This window comes from Cannabis sativa, chromosome 7 (assembly GCF_029168945.1).
Source record: "Cannabis sativa cultivar Pink pepper isolate KNU-18-1 chromosome 7, ASM2916894v1, whole genome shotgun sequence".
NCBI classification, from domain to species: domain Eukaryota; kingdom Viridiplantae; phylum Streptophyta; class Magnoliopsida; order Rosales; family Cannabaceae; genus Cannabis; species Cannabis sativa.
Genome location: NC_083607.1, coordinates 1,222,012 through 1,249,346, shown reverse-complemented (window position 1 = coordinate 1,249,346; position 27,335 = coordinate 1,222,012). Strand labels below are relative to the sequence as shown.

The following is a 27,335-nucleotide window of genomic DNA, read 5'->3' as shown; positions in this document are numbered from 1 at the left end:
GTCAATTGTGCCCTATAAGTCCATGTTATATTATTTATAACTAATATAATATACAATAAATATGTGTAATAAATTAATAAGTGTGTATATGACAATTTATATTTGTTGTATGGTGGAGTTACTTGCTACTATGAGTAACCTCCACAATTATTACTAGTATTAAGTGTGTAAAAATGTGTTATTATACATATTCTTCTTAGTTCTTATTCTATATTTCTTATAGGGTAAATAGTAGTATAAGTAACCAAAGTTTTAAGTTTGTAAGTGGCATAATTCCAATGTTTATTTTTAGCGGCATAAGTACCCAATATTTGTAAAACTGTAAATTTTTTCTAATTTTGTCAGTACAAGTTCTATTAATTTCTTAAACTGGCTACATATAAGGTCCAGATTCTTGATCATTGGGTCTAGATATAAACATGTAGTATCAGTTCCTTCCAAATGTTCCTTTAGTATATTTAAAACAGAATCTGTACTGACAAAACTGGAGGAAAATTACAGTTTTACAAATATTGAGTATTTATGCCGCTAAAAATAAACATTGGGTTTATGCCGCTTACAAACTTAAAACTTTGGGTACTTATGCCGCTATTTACCCGTTCTTATATATATAAATATATATAGATAAATACATATATACAATATATGTTAGTGTAATATTTATTTAATATATTATATTGCAATAACGTTATAATATTTTAATTTTCTTGTAATAAAATTTCGAACATATTCATGGGTCCACACATAATTTATAAATATTATCTATACTCATAAATCATGCCATATTCACTACTCATATAAATACCAATTATTGTTAAACCTTATAACTTATGAGCTCCATATATGTATAGTTTATTTCTAATAATTAATGGTAGAATATATTGATACACTACAAACTAATTTAAATTAGGTTTTTGATTTCTTGAACAAGCAACTGATTAAATAAATGTAATCTCAAATTAATAATAATAATAAGTGACTTTGTACCAGATTATATTAAAATATAATACTATTTTAATGTATTATTAAGTACTTACTTTCTCATATTAAATTTTCTTTAAAAAATCATTTAATATAATGACATTTTAAACGCTTTTATTTTAAATTTTATAACTTAGTCATCACAAAATAAATAATTAAATAAATTACAACTTAATTATACAAAAAATATGTCTCATTTGCTTTCATGTAGCAATATTGTGAAAACAATAGAAAAATAATTCTTCGTATTTTTATATAAAAAAATAATAATAATAAAAACCGTAAAAAAATATTAAAAAGTTTGTTGATTCCTATTTTTTGTAAACTTTTTATTATTTTTGGCTCTGATACTATTTGTAACATTCTCGCATCAAATCTCTATTGAGATTCGCCCCACAGACTTATGACTCTTATGTATGAGTATGTCACTTTAAATTTTTCCTGAAATGACGACTGGCCCTATAAACCAGCACAAGTATCTCCAACGTACTTTGTCCTCACTCGCACACTTTCTAAAAAAAATTGAGGATGTCACCTATTCCAAGATTACTCTAAATCAAGCACGCTTAACTTTTCAGTTCTTAAGTGATGGGCCACCAAAAAACAAGATGCGCCTTGTTAATATAAATAGTACCAATCAATCCATTTAAGTCTTGTGTACTGTGTAGTCTCATACTTACACATGACTTAGAATCATCACACATTAACTTTCTCCAAACGGTGTGGGATTACACAACTTACTCGGTATTTTCCTATACAAATCACGGGACTATACTAGCTATCACAGGTGCAATTCTAAGTTCGGGTCCAAGTCTGGGGTCAAGGTCCAAGTTCCAGGCGGGAGTCCAAGTCTTGCTCCGGATCCAAAATATTGATGAAAGAAAATACAAATAGACTATAATTAACAATTTGAAAGTGACTTTTTTATTGTTCTTTCAAAATTTTCAAAATTTTCAAAATTACGATTCTCACATCTTAAATTAAAAAGTAAAAGGGTAAATACCATTTTGGACTCTGTGTTTTGTAAAAGTTACCAATTGGACCCTCTATTTTGTTAAATGACAAAATGGACCCTGTATTTTCCAAAATAGTACAAATAAAACCCTGAGCTTAATTTTTGACAACTTTTTTTTTTAATATAACCAACTTGAAAATACAAACAAATACAGAAAATGTAAACAGTTTTGTCATAACACCTTTAGATCGGATAATTATTAAATTTTATTTTGACAAAAAAAAGTTCAGGGTCTTATTTTTACCATTTTGGAAAATACAGGGTCCATTTTATCATTTAACAAAACAGAGGGTCCAATCAGTAACTTTTGCAAAACACATGGTCTAAAATAGTATTTTTACCCAAAGTAAAAAGCAGTATTATAAAACATATTTTTTGAAAATATTTTTACTAATTAAAACAAGAAACACCCATAATAAATGGACACATATACATGATGATGATGATGACATATAATTTGATATAAAAAGGGGTTAAAGGTATGAGCCTTTTTCATTGTGAAGTCATACACATAGAAATATGACTAGTACTAAAGAAAAACAAGAACAAGAAGAAACTTCATTATCATCTTCAAAAGTAGTTACAAGAGATAAGTATAGATCATTCTTAAGTGAAGAAGATAACACAAACACTATTTGGAGACATGGTGTTCCTCCTACCTATGATGATGTTAATCTCCTCTTTCAACAAGGAAGAACCAAGGTCATATATAAATTCTTAATCTTATATCTATATATTTATAGAAAAATTGTTGGTAATTATTATTATTATTATAATATATTAGTATTTTTAGTATTTTCGGTAGATGAATAAATTTTTAACTTTTTTTTTTCATTCATCTTTTCTAATCAAAACTAAAATTTCGAAAATTAGGAATATCAGAATAAGAATTACACTTGATATTATTAGAAATATTCAGAAAGAACATAATCATATCCCATTAATGTGAAAAATATACTAGATTAGTGAAATTAATTTCATTCATAACTCTATTTAGTCACAATAATTATTCATTTTGATCGAATAGTTTAAATTTTATTGTCGCGGTATATATTTTGTTAATATATTTAATTATAAGATATATATATATATAAATAAATATATACATATATATATGTTAATTATTTGCAGGAATGGGCAAAAGGATCATTAGAAGAGATAGTACAAAATGCTGTCAAGTCATGGGAAATGGAGCTCTCACACAAGATTCGTTTGCAAGATTTCAAGAGTATTAATCCTCAAAAATTCAAGCTCTTTGTTAATGGTAATTATTTAAATCTTATTTAGATGTATTTATTAGACCAAATCTAATATTTTAGGTTTATCCAATTTTAATTTATTATATATTAGATATTAAATTTTATCATCCAATTCGATCCAATTAATTTCAGTCATTTAATGGATATTAGATTAGATCAGTTCATCCATTAGATGTACTTCATATATATTTATTGGTTTAATTTTAGGTTTATCAAATATTTTAGACTTAGTATTTTAGGTTCAGTATATATTAGATTGGACTAAATAGTAAAATTCTAATGTTAATTTTTATATATACATATATATTTTACTTATAACAATATAAATTTAATTACTCACCCAAAATAAATAAAAATACTAATGAGTTCGATTGGATGTTGGATGTTGGATGTATTGAATTTTTGGACACTCCATCCAACATCTAATCTTATCCAATTAACATTCGATCTGATCCAATCGCAATTAAATATCTAATGTTTGACTATTAATTGTAATTAGATTGATCAACTATCATTGAATTAGATCGATTTATGCATATTCTTATATAAATATATATATATTTCTTTGTTTATTTATTTGGGGTACATGTTGAAATTGTTGGAAAAATAAATTTGAATATTTTTATTAAAGAGATGATCTCCATAAAACATATCGAGTATATTGATGAGTACTATAAATTCTAATGTTATAATAGTTAATTTTATAAAATAATAAATCAAATAATCATAGTTAATTACATATCGAAATTACTTGAAAAACAACTATAGATCTCTAGAGAAAAGATAATCAGCATTAATTTTATGGGCATTCAAGTAATTAAACTTTCGATAATAAATGGGTTTCAATGTCTTTAATAATAAATTTCTAACATGTTCATCATAAGTTCATTATTTGGTTGAAAATAGTGTTTCCTAACCAAACAATAATGATCACTTTGATTCTTTTTGTTCAAGTTTTTAATGAATTCAATTTAAATTGTTTTCTCAAAAAAAAAAAAAAAAAAAAAAAAAAAAACCTAGAAAAATCTAAACAAAATAATACATAGATAAATTACTATTTATTTATGATGATTTAAATTTATAAAATACATTATTTCAAATAATAATAAATAAACAAAAGGGAATATACCTTAGCATATATTTGACTAAAAAATTGGATATATTTTGCAAAATAAAATAAGTAACCATTTTATCCAATAAATACTTTTCCCATTTTATACGTAGTTTATTTTCAAAGAAGAGAAAAATGTGTGTATAGAATTAATGCCAAAAAATCACTTTAGTTTTATAACATTTATGGAAAATTGAATCACATGTCACTAGCAACTATTTAAGTTTCAAGTATCAATTATTTTTGCTATAAAAAAAGTATCAATTAATTATTTCGAATTTGACTAAAAAGAAGATATTTTGCATATGGATACCTAAATGTGTGTAACATTATCCTTTATTTAGTTGATAAAAAAAAATGACATCCACAAATTTAATACTAAAATTTGACAAAATTATCTTATTTTAAAAATAATAATAAGAAAAAAAGTACACCATTTTTTTGTTGACAAATAATTGCATATGTAATTGTGATGATATTTCTAAATCATATGATTTTTGTGATTAAAAATTGTGTCACAATAATGTTGCAAAATATGTTTTTCTAATGTATGACACGTACATGAGAATTGAAATTTTAAATGTTTTGGTTTTTTATTATTTAAAAGCAATGAACATCTTGTTGATTAATTGAATAATGTTTAATATCCTAACTTCAATTTCAAAAAAATAAGAATCTAAATACAATATGGCTATTCTTTTAATAAATACAAATTGTGTATTCATCTCAAGAGTATACACAATTAATTTATGTACAGCTAAATTTAATTTGCCTTATGATGAATATAGATTAGAAATATATAAATTATTTAAATTGTAAGTGTTGTATTTTTCATAGATAAATAAATGCCCTTGGTAATCTATGTTAATAATAATTATTAACATTTTATTTTACTCTTTTTTTAATAAAGTGTTATTTTACTCTAGTCAATGCAAAAAAAAAAAAATTATTTTTACTCTAGGGACATACATGCGTTTATTGACTTATTTACTATAATATAATGGAAAATCAACAAATAAAAAAAAAGGAAAATCCATTTTCTTTTAATTTTCCTCAAGTAATAATTGATAATTTATTTATTTCAATATATATGATTAACTAGGTGTAAAGAGAAATGTTTTAAAAATATGGGACAAAATCCTTTGTTTTTGAAGTAAATAAAATTCATTTTCCTCTTTTTTTTCTTTTTCTTTTTTTTTTTTTTTTTTGAATCTCATATTTTGAATTTATATAATAAATATGAGATTAAGAATTTTACCCTTAAACTTTGTCAATAAAAAATCATGTTCCTTGTATTTACACCCATACATAGGGATGCACAAAAGACGAGATATTAGAGGTGAGTGCTCCCCTACCCTCATCCCCATCCTCATTAAGGATTTTAATTCTCATCCCCGAGAATATGCAAGAATGGGGCATTATATCTCCTAACATAAAAAAATAAAATTTACATTAAAAATTTAAATGTACAAAAAATATTAAACATTATTTATTGATCAAGTTACTAATTATCATTCAAAACGCAACATAAATTTTTATAAAAAGATACAGACATAAATTATAAAATATTATTAAAAATATAACTAAAACATTAGACGGGTCCTCATCTCCATCCCTGTCCAAATTCCTACCTCGTTTAACATTCAAAGACAAAAAATAATCACCATCCCCGTCTTGTCCCCCGAGAATCCCTACCCCATTAGGGGCGAGTCTAAACGGGGCCCCATCCCCATAGGATAAATATGCATCCCTACCCGTACACTATTACAAACTTGATTTTGGTTTTAAACTTGGTAAACCTAATTTTTGAGTATTTATAAGTCCAATACACAAACACTATTACAAAAGAAGCAGTTTGTCCAAAATGAACCATTATATATCAACATGTATCTGCTTAAAAAGATATGTGAGATAAAATATACAAACTTTTGTCTGTTTACCATTCAACTACAGCTTCAACTCAACTCAGTGCAGCAAAAGATTGCAAAAGTAACAGACAGAATATGAGTTTCAGTGCCAAATTAATCCCATTAAACTTGGTGTTATAGTTTCTACTCAACAAGTGTCTTTCTACTTTGCTTTGAAATGGGACCTGTTTTAAATAAGAAGAAAGAACATGATTATGCAACATCTTCAACTTAATAATAAGGAAATTGACAAAGATCACCTTAGCTCTTTAATTCTATACAAATTCATATTAATACCTAATAATAAACTAACAAATTGCAAACCAACACAACAATTTTGCTAATTGCTCTTGACTTTTCCGTCACCATTTTCCTCCTTCGATTTCCAATGGACCGGAGCAATGAAGGTGAGAAATTGCACAACAATTCTCCCAAACAATCTAGGCGTTTGGTTGGGAGGAATAAAAATATAGGAATAGAAATAGGAATAGGAATAGGAATGGAATAAAATTTAAAATGCATAAAAAAAAATTGATAAAAAAATTATTAATTTTTTTTTCTTGTTACATTGGAATAGTCATTCCTTTCTTTTTAAAATAGAATAGCCATTCTACCAAAATGGTGGAAAGAGCATTCCATTGGAATGCCATTCCAATACTTTAAAATGCAACCAAACAAAGGAATAGAATGAAAATTGTTTCCTTTCCATTCCATTCCATTTCCTTACCTCCAACCAAACGCCACGTAAGTTTCTGTTTTCATAATTTGTTTCCCTTTTTCTAGTTTTCAGCCACTTAAGTGATTATCCACCATGCCATGCCACATAAGCAAAATTATCAAAATGTAAACAGAAGTCTAAATATTTACTAACCGTTAAAATTGAGGGGGTATTTTTAACAACGCTAATACACTACTGATAAGCCACCAGATTAAACTAGACTTTAGTCTTAGTTGTTAACTCTCTTTGTTTTAATTAAAAGCCGATGTGTAATAGTCGCCGAGTTGTATTAGTTTTAGGGGTTGATGAGGAGAGCCCCAATCCTCTCGAACAGATTGGAATAGGAGAGAACAAGCTTCTCGAAAGCTTGTAATTTGTAATTTTTTCCATCAATTCAATAAAGTTTCTGCAAGAATTTCCGCTATCCTATTGTGTAATTACAAGAGTTAACAGGGGGCAAGATCATATAAGTGATAAAGTTCAGTGGACAAAATACCAAATTATTCTAAATAAAATTTCTTTCTTGCATAGGAAGAGAAGGATTAAATGGAGAAGAAACTCTAAGAATTGGAAGCTACAATGCATTGATGAAGAATTCTCTTCCAAAAGAGTTTCAATACTACAAAGCAGAAGAAGAAACCTTTGAATCATCACATGAAGTGTTTAGATCAGCTTTTCCAAGAGGATTTGCATGGGAAGTAATTCATGTCTACTCGGGACCCCCAATTATTGCGTTCAAGTTTAGGCATTGGGGTTTCTTCGAGGGCCCTTACAAGCAACATGCTCCTACTGGCGAAATGGTTCAGTTTTATGGCATTGCCACTCTCAAGGTTTTTCATTCTCACACTACTACGACTACTCGTGTTTTTGAATCCTGATACCAGTGTCGTTAAAGTTGGAGTAATGTACAACATCGTCAGTTCAAAAATTTGATTCTTGAATTGCGTTGGTGGTGTTGTATATTACTTCAACTTGAAACGACACCATCTCGGTTTAGGTCTAATGTGTTTTTATTGTATATTTATGTATGTATATGTCTGTAATTATGTATAGGTTGATGAGGCACTGAAGGTAGAGGAAGTGGAGGTGTACTATGACCCTGCGGAGCTAATTGCAGGGTTTCTGAAAGGAAAACCTATTTCAGAATCTGGGGATGAAGACTCGAAATCTAAACTTGAATGCCCTTTTGCCAAACTAAATGTTAAATAAGTTTTGTGTTTTCTTGCAACTTATTTTTAGTACTTAATGTATAGTTGTGTGTTGTTTATTATGATTTAAGTTTTAAGCCAAAAAAATAATAACTAAACAATTGCTTGTTATCTGTATTTTATTCTTGTATTTGAATGTTTTCATGTACTCAGCAGATTTCCACTTAATTTAAGCCATAATTTTTAGTTAAAATGAAGACTTTTTATTGGAACTCAAAAAGAAAAATACCCAATATTTTCTAAAATATGTATCAAATATTACACTTTTATTGCTCCAAAAATAAAAAAGGTTCACTTTTATAGTTAAAATCAGTTATCAAAACATCTTTAAAATACATATTCAGTCACTACTAACATTAAGTATATTTACTTAACAAAAAGGAAAAAAAAAAGTATAAAAATACAAGATTTTGAAAATATTAATTAATTAATTCAGTCACTAGCTGACTTGTGACCCCTAGTTTATAGTTATATTGAAAAACTAATTTAGTTTCAAACACAAGATCAACACCAAAATTAAGTTGAATTCCTGACAATTTACAAGAAAATTACAACAAATAATAATTATGGCCCTGACTTTCTTGAAATTGACTCGTATAATCGATCAAGGAGATATGGTAATAATTACTTACAAAGTTAAGCAGAATTAATACCAGCAGCACACCATAAGAAGTAAGCCTCGTTTCACCAGAACTCAACTTAAGCAGCGTCTACGCTACTCCGACACTCATCTACTAGAGCTATACTCAACATTTCGGTGCAGAACTGATCATCAGATTTCAACCACAACGCCTGAAAGCACATTTACAAACATCAGTTCCGTACGAGGTACAAGTCAAATTCGGGCATGAGGGCATTCTATGAAATTTAAGTCATAGTAAAGACTTCAAATCAAAGAATGTTATCAGTCCAGATGATAATACAAACATCACAATATGCAACACTCAGTTTTGCAGTGTCATTTTTTGAACTAGGCTTCCCCGATTATTGGAGACCATGAAACTACAAGGATTGCTATGTATGTATTAATTAAAAAGCATTTCAGTCGATGCCCAAGTAAGGTCTCAGCAGAAACCGCTTAACAGATAGCCAGACGGACAAGACACTACAGAGAGATAAGCGATTGAATACTTACTTTGTGATAGTATGTAATTGCGGCAGTATAGTTATCCTACCCACCATGAAACAAGAAAAAGAATTAATCATCGTTGATCATCAATAAAAGAATAGCTACCACCTTACCAGTTTAAGAAATAACAGAAGAAAGTACGCGAAGAAAATTTCACATACCTGCAGATGATAGGTATATGCAAGACCTGCATAAGTGCTCAAACTTTTTGATGATAATGCAAGTGCTTTTTCGTAGTATGAAATTGCTTCATCGTATAGCCTGAGACATATAAAAGGTTATTTCTTTCAAAAGTTAGTAAAAGAAAACAAGTTCCCAAAGCCTGAAGATGAAGTAATCCTTTTCTAAGTAAAGAAAGAAACTCTATACAGGTGAAAAGGCAATCTATAACTTATTTAAGTTGATCAGAAAAGAAGAAAATGATATTAAATCTAGTGTTGAAGATTAATTGGCATCCACCTTGTAAGAAATATTTTATCGAAAATAGAAAGCAGAGTAAAAATTCACGCACTTTAATTTTCTGAATGCATGGGCAAGATTAACGATAGTCGGTTCCCACATTTCACTTAGAGGAGAAGGAATGCAAGCCAGTGTTTGTTCAAACCACCGTATAGCTTTAGTATAACTGAAACGAGAGTGAATACTTTCATACATTAGAACCGAAATAGGAAATGTCACTAGCATAAACTAGTGTTCTTGTTAAAATGTAAGAAAAATGAAAACATAATGGACAAATTTCTTTTCTTTTTCCAATTTCTAGAAGGAAAAACAATCATACTTTTAGTTCCAATTTCTTTAACTCTCCAATCATACTAACAATTTAACGTTCGTTATTGAAAGTATAATTTGTAAATCAAGAAAACAGAACAAGAACTTGATTGTGCTAGCAACTTAGATCTATCTTTTTCATCTCAAAATTTATTAAATTAGATTTCCCAATGAACATATTTCGAAAGCAATTATTCATAAGGCCAAATGTTAGACCATCCCAAATGTATCAGAATTTTATCATAGTACAATAGCATTATTCATTTATAGCTCATACTCATCAATCTCCTCGAACTAAGAAACACTACTAAATATCATTGAAAAGAAGCATTCACAAAGTTTTAGGAAATATCTTTTAGAAAGAAAACTCTGAATGTTGTAAAAAAAACTTTCAGAAATTTTCATCGATAATTGGCGTTGTATTATCAGCACAGATATAAGGTGAGCTAGTTTTTCAGAAACCTCGTCACAAAGAAAAAGAGCATTAGGAAATTAATATGGGGACCAAAGCACTTACTCCTTCATATGATAAGCAACAACTCCTAATTCATTATATACAAGCGGATCCGATGGGCAAATACTCTTAGCCTGCATAAAAAACTGACAGACAAAAAAAATTGTCAATAAAACAGAGCAAATATGTATAAAATCATAAATTTAGAAAAGAACATGTGGTGCTTAATAGTATATATAACTATCCAATAAGAGATGAAGTATTATAATGTTTGCTTCCTAGTTGTTGTTAATCTATAAATAGGCTTTGTAATTATAATAACATAGACTGCTTAATAAATTAAACGATTTAGATTTACGTAAACTCTTGAGCAAGTAAGAAACTTAATTAGTCTAGGCTTTATATCACACTCAAGTTCTTTTAAACTTCTAAATCCATTTTATTATGTTTCACTTGTCCATTCATTCGTGTGTTTCTTCGTAAACTTGAGACTAAAAATTTGGGAAATCATTCACATAATTAGTGAAATTGAATATAGATGACAAACACAGAAGAAAAAAAATTGTCAAACCTCGCGTGATAATATCTTCAAAACAGTCAGTTTCTCACAAAAAGCAAGTCCGAAAAATAATAGTTTTATTTTATTTAACTACGAAACTATTTAGGGAGCACCAAGAAAGGAGCTCGAACCTCAGACCTTGTGGTAGCAAACCACGTGTCTGACCAATGACTATTCGAGCTACCAAGAGGGTATCTGAAAATGAAAATCTAGACATGTATAGAGAGAGTAAGGCACCTGCTCTCCAAGTTTATAACTGCGGGTTCGCATATACTCCATCCCAATGTACAGAGTTGGCAAATGGCACCTGGAAAAGGGCATAGCTATAGAAAACGGGCATATAATATAATAATAATAATAATAAGAGAAACGAAATAATAAGATGCTCGTATTATCAGCCATGATTATTGATGTATATTCTACTTTTACTTTCTTTAAATTGACATATTAATTGTATACGTGCATAGCTATAGATAACCGTAATTTCTATTGACAATAAAAGCTAAGAATGAGTTCCACTTAACTCAAGCCTGAAAAGCTCACGAAACATCTGCCTTTATGATATATACCCGAGTGACAGGAACATCATTAGCAAGAGGGCGAGAGTAAAAAAAAAACAATACAAACCCATAAATTACCCTGGAAAGAGACGAGCAGCAGTCCGATATGCTGACATTGCTTGATCACCTTCTTCTAGAGCAGCAAAAGCATTACCATAGCCTATCCATGCAGGAGGAAAGGTTCCATCCAGACTGGTAGCCTTACTGTTGCATAGAACAAAACAAAATCACCGATTACTGTCAGTACTGTAAATAATTCCACAAGTGAGAATATCATCTAAAGCTAGTAAGCTTGAGCTTATACTACTAGACCACAAAGTGCAACACCTCCAAATTGCAACTTCCATCTTTTCTTGTTCTTTTTTTATTTTCCAATTCTTTTATAAGAGGCCGGAAGTGCTACTTGGTATGCCTAAAATACTGTGTATTACATTGTGGAAAGAAAATATGTTACTCCATTACTTAGTTCAAGATTTTCTACATTTTAGTCATTGACACCTGAAGTTTGAAGAAGAGTCTTGTGCAAAATAGATATAACAATAGAAGGAAGTTTTTGTCAAAATGTAGCGCATAGGAAGTTTCCACGGTATATCCTCTATGGAAAGGCTTGATACATGGGAACTTTTTGAGAAACATTCGTAATAAGAGGCTCTATGAAAACAAAAACACAGTTAAATGGCTCGTGATACAAGTAAAATCCAGCGCTTATAAAAAGAAGAACCAACAGCAATGGTAATAGAAAACTCAACTAGATTAAAATTCCTAACATAGAGGAGGTGTACAAAACTCAATGGTTACAGCTTCAACAATGAAATACCTGAAATAACTGCGCGACTGGACATACTTCTTGATGCAATAGTAATAGCAACCAACAGCAAACCATGACAAAGCCCTAAAAAGTAATGGGGTAATCATTAGATGTGCTGCAGATGAAAGGTTAATATTTATCACATAATCACACAAGACATATTTCTTTTACACCCAAGCAGAAAGGTTATCGAGGAAAATGAACAATGCAACATAACATTTTTGTTTTCCTTTTAAAAGCATGCAGTACAAAACGTTTATCCTAAATTCCTTCATAATTTTGGATTTTGTTAACATTGCTAACAAGAAAAATATTTTACACATGCAGCAAAAAATACAGGGTTCTATCCTGGGTAACTCGAAGGATAATAAATAAACAACATTCAAGAGTATAACTAAATAAATTTGCAGAATAATAAAATCAGTCTCACTTTTGAGGATAATCCTTAACAAGATTGCATGCCATCAGATAGAGCTCATTTGAATGGCCAAGCTCCATAGCAGCTGCAAGATGTACCAATGTACTCTTCAGATGGAAAGGGTCCTTTTCAAGGAGTCTATACAAAAAATGTAACAATAAAATAAAATTTATACACGAACATATAACAAGAAAAATTATATGTGAACACATGTAGAAAAAAAATGTATTCATGTATTTTCAAGGAGCTAAAATCAAAGTGAGATTTTAGCTCCAAAATAGTTACCTACTTACTTGGAGGTTAGTTCAAAGCATTTTTGATATTCACCACACTGGTGGTAGTATTCAGCTTTGCAGGCCAAAAGATCAGTGTTGTTTTTGAGAGAGCACTTGAAAGAGGAATCAGAAGAATTACTACTACAACTTTCTTTCTCGAGTTCTTTGAATTTGGCTTCAACGACATATTCTTTGTCATACTAATAAACACAATAAGGAAATGAAAACCATGAATGATAACAATGAAAAAAAAAAAAAAACTGTGCAATTTGGCAGCACAATAAGTTCAAAAAAAATAAAACTTATTAGAGGTTCTTGATATTGACATATGCCATATGTGTTGGAGTTATTCTTCTATTTTACCTTTTTTATTAAACAGGAATAGAATGATGACAGCCATCCATCTTCAGGACCGAAGTGCAATGAGGAAACAAGACTTGTTTCTGAAACTCAGAAGTAAAATACCAAATTTATATATTATACAATAACCTCCCTTGTTAAATATCACCATTTCCTCTTGCACAATATGATGAATCACATCCAACTAAACAGAAAAGGCATTGAACCCCACTTGCTACTACAATGATTAGAGGGAAAAAGAACACTCAACAGCATACCTTCCTCGTTAGAAAGCATGTGGTTTTCAATAAGACATTCCAGAGCCTGACAAACAATCAAGACCAACTATAAAATCAAAAACTATATTACCTATAAAAAGAATTGATTCTAGCTTAGATTGAGTTGATAAGAAAATACTAAAACAACAAGAAATGGAAGGGGGAGGGAATCTTAATAAAAAAAATTAAAATAAATGAAATTTGGATTTTACTTTGGTTATTTTTAATAGGCCAACAGAGTATGAACTTTCACTTAGAGATTTTCACTAATCAAATAGGCAAAGGAAACTAACTTTGTTTAACAAAAGATTTAAGAGAACCAATCAAAACTACAAGTGTAAATCCAAGCAATACCTCATAACATAAAGGATCGGCCTTGATAGCAGCTTTATACCTTCACAACACAGATAAAAGCAATATAAATCTGATTAACATAAATCTAACACACATAAAAGCAATATGAAATCAAGCTAGGAAAAAAAAAAAAACTAACCACTGTCGAGCTTGGACACGATTTTCCAAAGCTTCATATGCCCTGCCTCTCAAAAAGCATATTGCAGAAGATATCTGTAGCAAGATAAGAAAACTGATTTAAGTGCATATAATACATTTAATTCATTAAGCACTCAACTATATACTATTTTCTATTTTAGATGACTAATAAATGTTAAAACATAAATTACAAACAGCACAAGAAAATAATAGTGAAGAAATAGTTACATCAATTTCGCGATCTTCCCCGTATTTATCCAAGTACAATGCATTTGAAGCTTTTGTATCATAGACATTCCCATGTTCATCCACTTTAGCTTCTCCAAGCATTAGTAAACATTGATCCCATTCTCTCAATTCCTCCTAATGCAAAAAAGCATATCATACAAAATCACCAAAGTAAGCTTATGTTCAGTTATACATACATAGTAACCAATAAAACTCATCACTATTACAACAATGCTATTTCTTTCACTTGTATTCTTTCCAAAACAAAAAGTAGCATAAGAGGCTAAACTCATTGCTTCTACCAAATTCTAAACAAAGATTTTATATTAAACTCTTTTGCAATCAACAAATCAGACAAAAGTCTTTTCCCTTTTTCACCTCCATTCAAACAAATTTGAAAAATTATCCATCGAAAAACAGAAAACCTAAACTCGTTGCTTCTACAAAGTTATTAACAAAGCTTTAATTAACCTTCTTCCCAAGCAAAAATATCAGAATAAAGTCTCTCTCTCTCCCTTTTTCACCTCTCTTCGAACTAATTCGAAAAATTCCCATAGATATCGAAAACAAGCTTCTACTACAATGCTAATTAGTATTTTTATCAAAAACAAGTAGCATACGGTTGCAACTGAAATCCATTTCAATTTCTTAAATTTAATGTATATTTGCAGCATCTTATGCTCAGAGGCTAAACCAATTGCTTCAACAAAGTTCTTAACAAAGCTTTTATTAAACATTTTTCTCAAACCACAATAAAGTTTTTTCCCTTTTTCACCTCCATTCGAATGAATTCGAAAAATTCTCCATTCAAAAAGCAGAAAATCTAAACTCACTGCTTCAACAAAGTTATTAACAAAGCTTTAATTAAACTTTTTCCCAAGAAAAAAGTATCAGAATAATGTCACTCTCTCCCTTTTTCAACTCCATTCGAACGAATTCAAAAAATTCTCCTTTGAAAAAACAGAAAATGTAAAAACAAAAACAAGCTTCTACTACAATGCTATTTCGTATTTTTATCAAAAACAAAAAGTAGCATACGGTTGGAACAGAAATCGATTTCAAATTCTTAAACTAATTGTTTCTACAAAGTTTCATTGGAATAAATTTAAATAAAAAAAAAACCAGAAAATGAAAAACTCACGAGACATTTAGCTGCTAGATAACGAAAGCGAAGGTCACGGAGAACGATCTGAGAGGCATTAAGGAGATGATAAGCGCGACGGTAACGACGGCCAAGGAAGAGAGCTTGAGCTTGCATGTAAATATCGGCTGGGTCATTGGTGAAGGCAGCGACCTTGTCTGAGAAGAAAATGGCGGAAGAGTAGAGATGCTTGGTGACACAGTCCCTGACTACTCCACGAAGCTTTTCGATCTCTTCTTCTCTCATCGCTGTTAATGGAAAACCAGGGATAACGAAGAAGATGAGAGAAGTCTGTAGAGAGAGAAAGTGAAAAGGGTTTTAGAGAGAGAAAGAGTTTTTGTTGAATTTAGCGGGAGAGAGGTTTTTCAGTCTTTGGGCTAGTCTGAATTTTTAGTATTTATTTATATATATTACATTTTGACCCCTTAACTTTACTTTATTAATAATTGACCTAGGAGTCTTCGAATTTTTTAAGAAAAATTCAAACTGCAATCGTACCGCAAAAAACTTCAAACCGTATTTTTTTTACAATGAAGGCAGTTTAAGTGGTTTGAGATCGGATATCACATATTTTACTTTAATAAAATTTATAGAGAACCGATAGGACATCACCTTATAATGATGTTAGGCAACGCCTTACGATTTATTAGCGATATTACATTTCTTGATACTTAGTAGTATGACACTAAGAACAGTGACAACTGACAAGCACCAGTGGTGGCTTTTAACATTTCTTCTCCCAAAAATATAACTTAAGAAATATTACCATTTTAATTAAATTTATATATTTTATCAGTTACCGAAAATGAAACTTAAGTATTTACAGCACAAATACTAAAAAATATTAGTATATTTATTTTCTCATCAAACTGTATTTTTTTTGCGGTGCGGACGGTTTGAACAGTTTGATGAACACCATTTTTTACTTTTAATAATTTCATACTATATAAATAACAATAAAAAATTATTCATATCAATATTTTACCTAAATATCATTATTTTGTCCAAAAAAAATTATATATATTAAATATATACATTATAAAATATCATCATTTTTAAAAATAGAAAAATATTAAAAGACATCTATAGTGATTAGTATAATATTGTTATTGATATACTTTAATATCGTATTTCACATATTTTACTTTAATAAAAATTATAGAGAACCGATAATTAGTTATAGGGCGTCAACTCATAGTGATGTTAGGCAACGTCTTACGATTAGTTAGTAATATTCTTTAAAAACTATTTTCTTAAATTATATGTTACTTAATACTTAATTATAGTATCTTTTAACATTAATTATTAATTATTATCATCAAAAATTAAATTTAAATATTTATATGCGAAAATTAAATTTAAATATTTACATCTAACAAAAATATTAGTATATTTATTTTCTCATCAATATACCCAAATTACCCACCAAAGCCAGAATCTCCAGCCACTGACAACTGACCACCAAAAAGTAACAAACGGAGATCAAAGAAATGAAGAGAAAACGCCGGGAAATCCTCCCGAGGACGGCCAAGAAGAAGTCTCTTCCATTGATAATGGCTGAGGAAAGGCCTGATGTCTTTGACTACACAAGTAGTGAAGAACCAGACACACCCAAAGTGAGAAACTTTTTTTCGATCCCATTTCATGTTCAACGATTTTTCTTGATTAAACATGGGTTATTTTGAGCTAATTTTATGCATTTTGTGATCATTTTCATCTTTGGCGTCGTGAATTTTTGATGCATTTTGGGGAATTAGAGTTACGTGAATTTATTGGAAGTGTTTGATCAAGATCAATTTAAACCTAATTTTGGAAAATGGGGGGAAAAGATTAGCACTTGATTGTGTTTTTGTTGTGGGGTTTTGTTAATTTAGCTTTCTATGTATATATTTAGTAAAAATTATATCTTTTTTGTAGTTTTAATGTCTTACATGGTTCTCTTTTATTATTATTATTTGCTGAAAATGTGTAGCTAAGATCATTTGAGGGATATGGATCCATCAAATGCATGATGGTAATGTGTAACTTGCAATCTTGTACTAAAAGAACATGTTATTGTATAGAAAGGAAGAAAAGAAAAACTTAAGACTACAATATTTGGGGATGAGAGAGTGTTATAACAATTGTTAGGTAGTTGCTTAGGGAACTTAGGTAGTTTGGTTTGAAGGAATGAAAATATAAGAATAAGAATGGGAATGAGAATAGGAATAGGAATGGGATGGAATAAAATTTAAAATGCATAAAATAGGGGATTACCCCATATACTAGTTTTGACTTTTTTTCGGTTTGGGTTGCTCCGGTAGTTGCTTCGATAGTTTTTATGTGGGTTGCTATGTGGATTTTGGTTGCAATTTAGGTTGTTCCGTTGGTTGTTATGTGAATTTCTTGTAAAATTACAAAAAAAAAACTGTTTTGAAGTGTAAAAATGAAAAAACTCCTAAAAAATTGATAAGAAAATTATTAAATTTTTTCTCATCATGCATTTAAATTATCTTTCTTTCCATTTCAAAATGGACTAGTGATGGAAAGGTTATTCTATTAGCATGACATTTCAATACTTTAATGTGTAACCAAACAAATGAATGAAATGAAAAAAATTTCCATTCCATTCAATGAATTGAGAATTTATTGTAACCTGAAAATTTTCCTAAAGATTTTAGTGAATCTATCTTCTGTCTAGGATGTATCACTGATTAATTTCGATTACAAGTAGTTTGCTTTCTTGTGAATGGTTGTGTTTTGAGACAGTGTATCACAGTTTCTTCTCCACTATTTGGTTAGCAATGGTGAATTCGTTGTCCATGTATAAAACTACCCGAGTTGATTGAGAACCATTCACAAACATTCTTGTTTCTCTCCTAACTCTAGGATTAGTTAGAAAGATTGTTTTTCCAGTTTTAATCATCCTTTTCATATGACTGTCAAACTAGGGGAGAATTGGATTTTGATTGCTAAGTAGCAAGTGTGACATGAATTTTCTTTCGGCTAAAACATAGCGTAATGTAGGAAGCTTCACAGTACTAAAGCCAAAGTGAGAAACATCAAAGTTAGTGTTGTTGTACCTGTTGGTGTTTTAATGTAGATTGTTTGAAATTGCAGATGGGGGATTTAAAGATTAATGAAGAGGATTGGATTAAGTCCAAGATCATTTTGTATTCAAGTTACGACGTGATTCAAAAGATAAAGAATAAGTTAACAAGTAAACAATTGGAGATGTTCAGAAAGACCTGTTTCGGGCACTTCTTGGATGTGAGTGAGTTCCAATTCTCTGGTCAAATCGTTCATCACATTCTCTTGAGGGAAGTAGAACAACCGAACGTAGAAGAAATGTGGTTTGATATCTGTGGAGCGCAACTTAGATTTTCTATAAAAGAGTTTGCTTTGATAACTGGTTTGAATTGTTCTGAATGTCCAAAGGTAAATAGAGGCGAAACCTCTGGGAACGGGTTTCTTGAAAAGTATTTTCCGAGCAAAAAAGTTAGTAGGGAACTTGTGGATAGAGTGTTTGATAGTTACGATGGAAGTAATGATGAGGATTGTGTGAAGCTAGCTCAATTGCATCTATTGGAGAATATGTTGTTGGCCAAGGAAAAGCAGAAATTAGTAGATCTTGAACATGTCAGGCTACTCGATCATCCTGAAATCTTTAACAACTACCCTTGGGGTAGAGTTTGCTACTCTTATACACTTGGGTTTCTTCAAAGGGCTTTGGAAAATAGAGTTTCCAAGTTTAGGGAGAGGCAAAGGAGGAATCCTGATCACCATTGTGAAACTTATCATTTAGCTGGATTTCCTTATGTCCTTCAAGTATGGGCATATGAAAGTATACCACAACTCGGGAAATTATATGCTGAGAAAACCGGTTCCAACATGCCTCGGATTCTAAACTGGGGAGACACTTATCAGCCAAATTGGAAGAGGATACAGAAATCAGTATTTGCTCGAGATAAGGTCCGCCTTGCCATAGCCCTGTATCTCTTGTTAAACCATCTTTACTAGGCACAAAATTTCAATATCTAACATTATTCTTTCATAAAAATGATTTGTTTTCAGGTAGAAGTTGTTGTTTTGAATCCCACAAAGCTTGAAAAAAAGGCTGATTACATGAAAATCGGTAAAGCAGTTACGATAAGAACACCAGATAAAGGTTACCTAACAACAGCTTCTCATGTTAAAGCTGTAGTTCCTCGTTCTGAGTATGAGAACCGTATAGAGTATCGCCCTCAACGAGGAAGTTCGGCTGATCAATTTGTAAGTATTTTGAGTGACTGAATTACTGAATAATTGATAAGAAAAGTGATGATCAGATTATGACTTGCTGCTTTGTTTATCTAGGACATAAAGCAGGAATTTTCGTCTTTCAGAGATGAAATGAGAGAAGTTATGATTTCCCTCAAGGAAGAAATTGGTGAGATAAATTACAAACTTACTAGCCTTGATGTTGATCGGGTTGAGATGGGAAAAAAGCTCACGAATGTTGTTAATGCCTTGTATGATATCGAATCTGAGTTAAAAAGTGGTGAAAGTAGGTTTGAAATTCATCACAAAAGCAGGAAAACCCCGATATCGAATAAGGATAAAGGAGTTCATGAAGTAGTAGAAGAAGAAGAAGGAGGCAACAATGGTAATAATGATGACAACAACACTGCAAAAGAAAATGGAGGCGAAATGGTGTTGTTTTTTGACCAACCGATTAAAATTGGTGTAAGAGATATTCAATCGAATTCTGTAGATGACAGCATGCCAGATAATCGAAGGAGTAACAATGGCGATGCTGCAGCCGAAATGCCTAAAGAAACAAACAATGATGAGATGGTACAACAAGTAGAAAACGTAGAAGAACAATCGTTGGATAAAACAGAAGATCATCAATCTCAACAAGGACATAAAGAGAAGGGACTTTGTGAAACAAATCCATCACCGGTTAATTCATCAGTAAAGGTTCCCGAGAAGCAAAATGAGAACCCTCCAATAGCCAAGGGAAGAGAACAACATTAACATCCGGCGAGCCATTTAGAAGCACGAAAAAGAATGAACAAGAGGGTTAGTGAGTTCATAGCCGTCTTTTCACACTTGTTTGAAACTTGTTTGATGTGTCAAACTTCAAACTTTATTTCTAGAGCTTAACAACCCTAATCCTCAAAGCATTTGTTAATGTGGTTTTTTCGATCATGCAGAGGATTGGACAATGAAAACAATCGAAATGCTTCAGCTGCACGGGCTGATTTTCAGCTTCTTAACTTTGCTGAAGAAAACTAGTAATCATATTCAACATGTTATTTGATGTACAAGGAATAAATCTACTACTAATCTAGATAATCATGCTTTGGTATTTGTAGTTTCTGGCTTTGAGTTTATTGCAAATTTGAGATATAACTGGAATTGTAGATTCTATACCGGTTTTACTATGAAATGTGGTTGTGGCTGCAGTTGCTAGCTAGGAATCTAAGGCCTTTCAAGCCTAATCATTAATGAATAATCGATTGAATGGTTTACCAACGTTGTTGGCTCTTTGTAACAGCGAAGTTGTGACCACTTTCGGGACTAATTGTTGCCACAAGGAGGGCGGCCGGCTGCCACGAGCGATTCCAAGTTGTTGAATTCGAGCGGGATTGGAAATCTCCCAATAGTTAAATTTCATCTTAACACACCACTTATGGCTATAATGAAGCTAGAGCTAAAAATTTCATTCACTAGAAGAAAATGAAGAAAATGTAAACATCATAGGCTTTTGTAATCTACAATTTTGTATTTTTTTAAGGTTTATTCCATGATTATCCTTGAAATTATTTGATTATTTTATCATTTTTATTAGCAAATTCTCTTGACTTTTTAAATATGTTGTTATTACTAAGGGTGTAATTAATATTGGTAATTATATCTCAATTTTTATTGTTCGGTAAAATAGTTAGTAAATATATAAAAAAAAATAATAAATATTTAAAATTATAGGTTTTAATAATTACACACAATTCTTATAATGAGAATTAAAAAGTGTAATTGAAGAATTCTCAATTACCTTAAACTATATAATTACGTAAATACAAAAAACTGCGTAATTATTTCAAACTACACTTAAAATTTAATTTCAGATTTTCTAAAACACGCACTTAATTTATAACAATTATTATTGTTCTTTTATTTGCATTATAGAAGTAAATTTTTGATGTGAATTAGAATACCAGCTTGTGAGTTGTGACAAGTTATTATAAAACTAAGGCTATGTTTGGTAGGAGGGAGAGTAAGATGGATGGAGAGTTGATAAAGAATGGAGAATATAATATATTTTTTTTTTGAATTAAGCGTTTATATATTACAATGAATAACCTGTGACTCGAACTCAGGACTTCCAATACGCACGCACCTTCCTATGGCCACTTGAGCTAGCCTCAAGTGGTTTGGAGAATATAATACTGAGTAAGAAGAATAGAGTAATTAAAAGATAGATAATTACTATTTTATTTTTATAATTATTTTTTAATAATATTTGTTGAAGGTATTTATGTAATTTATAACAATTGAAGAGGGAGAATTTCAATCCTTTCATTATTGAAGGGATTCCAAAAGTGGGAATTTGAGTGGATTTACTATCCTCTCTCCTCTCATTTCTTTCCTTCAATCCCTTTGGCCGAACAAAGGGATTGATTATCTCCGCCCACCTCTCCTCTCCCATCCCTCCACTTCTCACTCTTACCAAACATAGTGTAAATGAATATGATGATAGAAGAAAGACAATTCTCAAAATTACAAACATGGCAAAAAAAACAAAATCAATAAAAATCACAGATGGGATTTTAATGTAAATATTATGCTTTTTCTTCTTAATGATACAATCCTGTATAATGGATCAATATCTCTAGAAACTTTGCCTTTATGGTTTTTCATCTCTTAAAACTAAATAATATTCTCCTCTCTGAAATATTGTACTGAACACAATAATAAAGTAGTAACTAAGAAGAACTGATTAAATTCAAAGTCTTTGAAGAGTTGTTGTTGTTGTTGTTTGTTCTCTTTCTCTCCACAAAAGCCTAGCTTGAACAACACCCAACTCTCTTCAAAGCAGAAACATCATCTTTTATATTGATTTTCTCTCCTTTCCCGGGAACAGCGGCGTCTGTTCCATTTTCTCCTCCCTCGACCGCCTTCTTGCTCACAATGTGGTAGATTTGAGTCAAGACTTCAGCGAATGCATTTTCGACATTGGTTGCTTCCAGTGCTGAAGTTTCCATGAAGTAGAGTGACTCTTTCTCGGCGTATGATTTCCCATCTTCTGTTGATACGGCTACTAGGTGGCGAAGATCTGATTTGTTTCCCACGAGCATTACAACGATGTTGGAATCTGTGTGGTTCCTCAATTCTTTCAACCATCTATCAACATTCTCGAAGGTTGCATGACGAGTGACATCATACACGAGGAGTGCTCCCACCGCCCCACGGTAGTAAGCGCTAGTAATGGCCCGATACCTATAAAAAAAACCACAAAACAGACTACACTTGTTAAAATTTGACTACGAGCAATGGGGAGTAATCGGGAAACTCTCGATTGCACCCTCTTTCACACTCTCCTTCATTAATCTATGAAAAATTTACACACTTCAATGAACCTATTTTCTTTCTCTCTAGACAATAATCAATGTAATGAAGAAAAGACATGAAAATCAGATGCTCTTAGTTTAATTTTTTTCACCAATAACACGCATTTGCCCGCCAATCCACTCGAGCTAGTCTCAAGAGGCGAAATTAAGATGCTTTTTATTATTCTCGACATGATCCAATATATATATTCAAGTTTTTATGGTTGACCCCAGCAAAATTCAGATTTGGGATTCTCTGCATTCTTATTTCCTTTACAGAACTAACCAGTTACCACTTCAATTAAAGGGCCAGAATTGTAATGAGATAATCATATACTGGTCTTTGCACTCTGTGATGTGAATGTTAACAAAGAATGTATGAAGTTGTTAGGATCCCACATCGACTAAGTAAAATATTAGTTGGTGGAATATATAACTACTTGTGCACCCTCCTTTCTTCAGCGAGTTTCTTAGACTATCTTTCGGGAGTGAGTTTAACCAAGTGTTTGTTACAAAAGTATCAACGAAATGAAATGAAATAAACCTCAAATCTTGGAATTGCAATATAATTACGATTTTACTGTTTTACTCACTAGCCATTAACTAGTAACAACAACACTTACAAGATCAAGTAGTCGAACGGTAAAACACCGTTCAATATCACGATAATGTTGCCAGCGGCGGTGGTAAATGTAATTTGTTTGGAAAAGGGAAAAATAGAAGGTAAATGGAAGCAAAAAAAAAAAGATAAGAAGGATTAGGAGAGCCTATATAACTATAATTGCCACCTTAAGATTGTCTCAGTCTTGCTTTGTTTCTTTTCATGTATGTATTAAGAAGATAAACGAAAAACAACTTATCGAATCTAAAATCGTCATCTTTAATAGTTAAGCATGAGAAATAAAGAGCATAGCAATAGATAATATCCTTTTCAAGATGAGTAGTAATATTCTAACAAGACCTCTGAAAACAAATTCTAGAGTAGTAATAGTCTAACAAGATCTCTTAAAACAAGTTTTAGCCACTCGGGTAGTAATTGTTGAACAAGATCTTTGAAAACAAGTTATACTCGAGTAGTAATAGTCTAACAAGACCTTTGAAAACAAGTTCTAGTCTAGTCTACTCGAGTAGTAATAGTCAAACAAGACCTCTTATAAACAAGTTGTAGTTCTACTCCACTTCTTATGAAATAACTTCAACTCGATTTGATTCGAGTAACAATGCATTAGAGATTTCGAATTGGACAAATAAACATCTCTGAAAACAAGTTATACTAGATAAGCAATAGTCCACTCGAGTAGTAATAGGTCCTCTGAAAACAAGTTCTAGTCTAGTCTACTCGAGTAGTAATAGTCAAACAAGACCTCTTATAAACAAGTTGTAGTTCTACTCCACTTCTTATGAAATAACTTCCAACTCGATTTGATTCGAGTAACAATGCATTAGAGATTTCAAATTGGAAAACTAAACAAGTTCTAGTCTAGTCCACTCGAATAGTAATAGTCAAACAAGACCTCTTATAAACAAGTTCTAGTTCTACTCAACTCCTTATGAAATAACTTCAACTCGATTTGATTCAATTAACAATGCATTAAAATTTCGAATTGGACAAACAAACATTTCTTCATCTCTTATCACAACAAAACCAGATTCCTCTGAAATATACAGAGATCTTAGTCTAATTCAACAAAACACCCAAGAAGGGTAGCTCAAACGGTCAACCGTGTGGTTTGATCCTACAAGGTCGGAGGTTCAATTCCTTTATTGGTACCACCTTCACATAGCAATTGCTATGATTCTCTAGTCCTCAAATATCCTAGGACTAGGGTGAGGCATTACAATTTTGAAAATGATCACCTATATATTAGGATTTGACTATTTGAGTAACAATTAAGCATAATTCTCACTATAGATCAATTATAATTAGCCCATAAAGCCCAAAAGAATATTCCTTTTAATCACCACTATCAACAATTTCTTTAACAAATACATTTGGATCTAATCTCAAAAATCACAAATCAACAATTTCACTACCCAATAATCCAAATTCAATTATCATTATAAAAACCCTCAAATCTAAAAAAGCAAATGGGAGTTCAACTTCAGAATCCAAAGCACAAAAATTTCCACAAATCTGGGACTTAAAACATCAGTACAAAGTCATAAACAGTCAAATCAAGTCTTGAATTTTGATAATTCCACAAAAATTCAAGAATGCAAAAAAAACACAAAAAAGAAACTTAGTAAAGTGAAAAAAAGAGAGTAAACAAAACAGACCCAGATGAGAAAATGCAGAGAAGCATAATAAAAATCAAACCTTTCTTGACCAGCAGTGTCCCAAATCTGAGCTTTGATTACTTTCCCATCAACATTTAAAGTTCTTGTAGCGAACTCAACCCCAATGGTGGACTTAGACTCGAGATTGAACTCGTTCTTGGTGAACCTTGAGAGTAGATTGGATTTACCAACACCTGAATCTCCAATCAGAACAACCTTGAAAAGATAATCATAATCATCATCAGCTCTGTATCCAGCCATTGTTGTTGTTAAAGCTTCCTCCTTTTCCAACTTTCTCTGCACACAGAAAGAGAAGAGAGAGAAGAGAGAGAGTGAGATTTGCAGAAGAGAGAGAATGAAGAGAGAGAGAGAGAAGGGTTTAAATATATTTTTGGAATTTGCAGTTGTGGTCTTTTTAGTTTTCACTTCTCACTTTTTGATCCTTAGAAAACAAGTAATCTTCTTTCTTCCCTATTATGAGTTTGGATTACTATGTGATAATTTTTAATTAATTGGTAGTTTGTTGAAGTTTTATAATGTTTTTTTTTAGCTAGTAAGAGTTATTTTTCGGATGGAATAGTTAATGTGTTTCGTAATTATATGATTTTTGAATCTTCAATGTCTTTCTATCTGAATTTGAATTAAATATGGTGTAAAAATATTTTGTTTTGCGTAGAATGGAAAGTTTTGTCTTTTTTAATTAACTGATGGTTTACAGGTAGTTTCATCTTCTGATCTTTATTATGTTCGGTTATCTTAATTTATACGTATCTTTTATCAATTTTAGCTTAAGTACTTTATTTGTACTTTTGGTTCGTTGATATTTATCAATAGTTAATTTTTCCTAAATTTTCCTTACGAGGAAAAATTAAATTTCTTCCTATGTCAAAGATAATCATAATTGTCATTAGTTCTGTATCCAACTAATATGTGTAAGAGAGAAAGAGATTTCAAATATAATCGTAATTGTCATCAGTTCTGTATTCAATTATTGTGTGAGAGAAAAAGTGAGAGAATGGTATAAATATAATTTTAAAATTGCAGCTTTATATTTAACACTGATTATGTAATTTTTCAAAAAATTATTTAGTAGTTTATTGAAGTTTTACAATAGCTTTCAAGGTTGACAAGTAATTATAAAATGTTAGAATAACTTGTAAAAGCTTTATTTTTTAGGCGAAATAGTTGATATGTTTCGTAAGTATATAATTTTTAAATTATTATCGTCTTTCTTTGAACTTGAGTTAGATGCAGTGTAATGATATTTTGTTTTGCATAGATCAAAGATTTTTGTTCGTAATGTTATTTTTCTCGGTCAAATGATAGCTTAGATCTTTTAAATGCTCACATCTAGTTTAATCATCTAATCTTTATTATGTTCGGTTATGTTAGCTCATACTTATTTTTTTCCCGTTCAAGCTTAAGTACTTTTAATATTAATATTTTTCAATGGTTAGTTTTGCCTGAATTTCCTTACAAGGAAAAACTAAATTTCTTCCCAATTTTAAGAAGCGAGTTTGTTAATTTTGACATTGGTTTGTAGTTGGAGATTTTATGCTATTTTTGTATTTAAAAGTTTATGACTTGTGATCAATTTTATTAATCGATTTTTATGTTTATTTTTACTCTTTAGAAAATTTATAACATGCTTTCGATTTCATTGATATAAAGGTAACAAGATAATCATGTCATATTAAATTAAAATTAATAATATAAAATATATATATTGAGTTTATATCTATTTTGTTAGACAATTGTTCTTTTTTTAATAAAATGAAATATTTCCATTCAAATAATAATAATAATGTTTCATTTTATGTTAGCTTTTGTTTCATT

At 30.6% G+C, this 27,335-nt stretch overlaps 4 protein-coding genes across 6 annotated transcripts; 2 read left to right on the top strand and 2 right to left on the bottom strand.

Moving 5' to 3' along the window:
* Nucleotides 1-2,480: 2,480 nt before the first annotated feature.
* On the top strand, nt 2,481-8,392 carry LOC115697931 (pathogen-related protein). The gene is made up of 4 exons (XM_030625105.2): nt 2,481-2,698; nt 3,128-3,260; nt 7,523-7,821; nt 8,045-8,392. Exons 1-4 carry the CDS (start codon nt 2,516-2,518, stop codon nt 8,198-8,200), a joined length of 771 nt encoding a protein of 256 aa, XP_030480965.2. The 5' UTR covers nt 2,481-2,515; the 3' UTR covers nt 8,201-8,392.
* LOC115697930 (anaphase-promoting complex subunit 6) lies at nt 5,917-16,039 on the bottom strand. 3 transcript variants are annotated; one of them, XR_004008005.2, is made up of 17 exons: nt 15,649-16,039; nt 14,508-14,642; nt 14,281-14,354; nt 14,142-14,181; nt 13,788-13,833; nt 13,534-13,613; nt 13,189-13,370; nt 12,908-13,033; nt 12,487-12,561; nt 11,748-11,873; nt 11,347-11,416; nt 10,614-10,696; nt 9,840-9,953; nt 9,490-9,589; nt 9,335-9,370; nt 8,832-8,991; nt 5,917-6,458 (listed from the first exon to the last, which is right to left on the bottom strand). XR_004008005.2 is itself a non-coding variant. In XM_030625104.2 (17 exons), exons 1-16 carry the CDS (start codon nt 15,892-15,894, stop codon nt 8,899-8,901), a joined length of 1,626 nt encoding a protein of 541 aa, XP_030480964.2. In that variant the 5' UTR covers nt 15,895-16,039; the 3' UTR covers nt 5,917-6,458; nt 8,853-8,898. The 3 variants fall into 3 exon arrangements, 2 of the variants coding, with proteins under 2 accessions (XP_030480964.2, XP_030480963.2); XM_030625104.2 differs by having other exon boundaries at nt 8,853-8,991; XM_030625103.2 differs by lacking the exon at nt 5,917-6,458 and having other exon boundaries at nt 8,464-8,991.
* A 1,000-nt stretch (nt 16,040-17,039) lies between these two features.
* Nucleotides 17,040-21,467, top strand: LOC115697276 (uncharacterized). Its single transcript, XM_030624213.2, has 5 exons — nt 17,040-17,264; nt 18,748-19,599; nt 19,702-19,899; nt 19,984-20,691; nt 20,826-21,467. The coding sequence occupies exons 1-4, from the start codon at nt 17,139-17,141 to the stop codon at nt 20,644-20,646; spliced, it is 1,839 nt and encodes a 612-aa protein (XP_030480073.2). The 5' UTR covers nt 17,040-17,138; the 3' UTR covers nt 20,647-20,691; nt 20,826-21,467.
* Nucleotides 21,468-22,440: 973 nt separating this feature from the next.
* LOC115697451 (ras-related protein RABA1b) lies at nt 22,441-25,939 on the bottom strand. The gene is made up of 2 exons (XM_030624462.2): nt 25,540-25,939; nt 22,441-23,112 (listed from the first exon to the last, which is right to left on the bottom strand). Exons 1-2 carry the CDS (start codon nt 25,758-25,760, stop codon nt 22,677-22,679), a joined length of 657 nt encoding a protein of 218 aa, XP_030480322.1. The 5' UTR covers nt 25,761-25,939; the 3' UTR covers nt 22,441-22,676.
* Between the last annotated feature and the right edge of the window lie 1,396 nt (nt 25,940-27,335).